At 37.0% G+C, this 2279-nt stretch overlaps 1 protein-coding gene across 1 annotated transcript; it reads right to left on the bottom strand.

Moving 5' to 3' along the window:
- Nucleotides 1–1083: 1083 nt before the first annotated feature.
- Nucleotides 1084–1638, bottom strand: LOC140433938 (ribonuclease H1-like). Its single transcript, XM_072521910.1, has one exon. It carries the CDS (start codon nucleotides 1636–1638, stop codon nucleotides 1084–1086), a length of 555 nt encoding a protein of 184 aa, XP_072378011.1.
- Nucleotides 1639–2279: the final 641 nt, after the last annotated feature.

The following is a 2279-nucleotide window of genomic DNA, read 5'->3' as shown; positions in this document are numbered from 1 at the left end:
GCTGGTGTGGAAAGTTAATTTCCCCAAAACTCCTGAATTTCTTCTTGGCTTGGGTATGCTTTATTGGCACTTTCGACAGTGGAATTAAGTTTCCGATAGAACGCCTTCTCGGCATGCTCAAAAAGCGCATTGTCACATTTCCGGCTGTTACTAACTTTGTACCTCCTTAGTCGTCCTGAATAAACGGAGAGTTTTTGTTTTAATGTATCCAGGCACTGTTGGGCTGTGTTGTTTTCTGGATCATATTGCGAGGGTCTTGCAGTGGTTAGCATTATTTGATCAACTTTTTTAGTGACTTTTCTACTTGTTGTTCTCCGTATATATTCTGTTATTTGACCAATGTCCCTACGCAATAATTCAATCTTGTTTAAAAGCCGTTTCTCCCAGGGTGCAACTCTGTTATCTATTCTTCCGGCATTGGTACCCCGTCGTGTTCTGATCTTAATTCCCATTACACTAGCTGTTGCTGTTGCTGTACAGTAAATAAGCATGTGCAAATATTCCAGTGTATGGGTTTCTACGACGTAATTGGGTAGGACTTCGGTATTCATAATTTGTAACAGAGCACCTAGTTTTTTAGAAGAGTTTATTTTTGGTTGCGGTGAAGTAAATTTGTTCTATTAAACTCTTGTACAGCACGTGCCGTTTCGCTTACCAGAGTATCGCGTAACTCGTTGTTGTCCTGTAGTGTATTATCAGGTTGAGTTTCTTCTTATTATTATTACTATAATAATTTAGGGTCGCCATAAAATATTGTTGTATTCTTATAATGTTTATGGGATTGCTTTCATCAAGAGTTCCATATAGTAGAACTCTAGGGGTAGTTTATCCCCTGCATGGGGTTGATTAACTCGAACTTACTGGATACTCATAATTACTTTATTGGTTCTCTAAGTACAATAATAAAGAGAGTACCCAGTTGACGGATGACACTAGCTTCGACTGTTCACTCTTAATTCTTAATTCTTAATAATAATGATAATAATCTACTCCCGTTATTGAGTATTGGTAAGAGTTACCATCTTCGTAACCATAAGTTTTTGAGTACTCATTGATGTATTTTTTCATATCTGAGTGAGGAATTTAGTTAGTTCTATTATCGGATCTCTCCATTTTACAAGCTTCTTTGGCCATTTGATCAGCTATCTCATTTCCTCGTATCCCCACATGAGATGGTATCCACACTATATATAGTTGTTTATGATTATTTTGTAGAGTCACAAGGTCTTTTTTAATCTGTTCTAAAATCGGATGATTCTGATATATTTTTTGAATTCCCTGAATTGCATTTAAGGAATCTGTGAATATTACTGTCACGTCTTCAGGTCGATTAAGAGTTTGTTGTACTGCCTTGGATATCGCAAAAAGTTCAGCAGAATATATTGAGTAGTCCTTAGGTAGTGGAAACTTGAGCACAGAATCCTCTGTGACAATGGCGGATCCTACTGTTTTAAATTCGGGTGTTTTTGATGCATCGGTATAAACTAGTTGACAGGATGAATATTTATTTTTAATATTGTAGAAGTATTGGAAAAAAAGAGATGAAGGGGTATTGTCCTTAGTATAAGTTGACAGATCTATGTTACAATATGGAATTTGTATAGTCCAAGGGGGAGCATAATCAATATTGGTATGCATAATACCCGCATACCAAAATTAATTATGCTATATGCTATATACCATTATGGAAATGTGAAGTTCCTAATTCTTTTGCTAAATGATGGTCGAAGATTAGGATTTTGATTGTAATTAGAATGGTAATGTGTGGATAAAGCATAGGGGTATGCCGGGTTGTTTGGATTAGTTGATCGCTTGCTTGCGTATTATAAACTGAGACGTAATCTTCTAATAGAAATTGGAGATTCATTTGCTTCGACATAAAGACTTTCAACTGGACTGGTTCTGTAGGCTCCTAGAGAGTCTTAGTGGGCTCTTCTTCTTCTTCTTAGCCTTCTGTCGTCCATGTTTGGACATAGGCCTTTTCAAACTCCTTCCATCGGTCTCTATTCTGAGCAACATATTTCCAATTTGTTCCGGCTATTCTTTTAATGTCATCAACCCATCTCATCTGTGGTCTTCCTATTGGTCGTTTACTTTCGTAAGGTCTCCAATGTTGTATTGTAGTATTCCAACGTTGGTCTTTTTGTCTAGCAGTGTGGCCCGCGAAGCTCAATTTAAGTTTGGCAATTTTTGTTGTTATGTCCTCGACTTTTGTTTTGGATCTTACCCAGTCGTTCATCTTTTTATCTGACAGTCGTATACCTAACATTGCTCTTTCC

Source organism: Diabrotica undecimpunctata, chromosome 2 (genome assembly GCF_040954645.1).
Source record: "Diabrotica undecimpunctata isolate CICGRU chromosome 2, icDiaUnde3, whole genome shotgun sequence".
NCBI lineage: Eukaryota > Metazoa > Arthropoda > Insecta > Coleoptera > Chrysomelidae > Diabrotica > Diabrotica undecimpunctata.
This window is presented reverse-complemented; position numbering and strand designations above follow the sequence as displayed.

Excerpts from the sequence above, each read along its gene's own strand:
- LOC140433938 (XM_072521910.1), bottom strand. The coding sequence starts at position 1,638 with ATGCATACCAATATTGATTATGCTCCCCCTTGGACTATACAAATTCCA.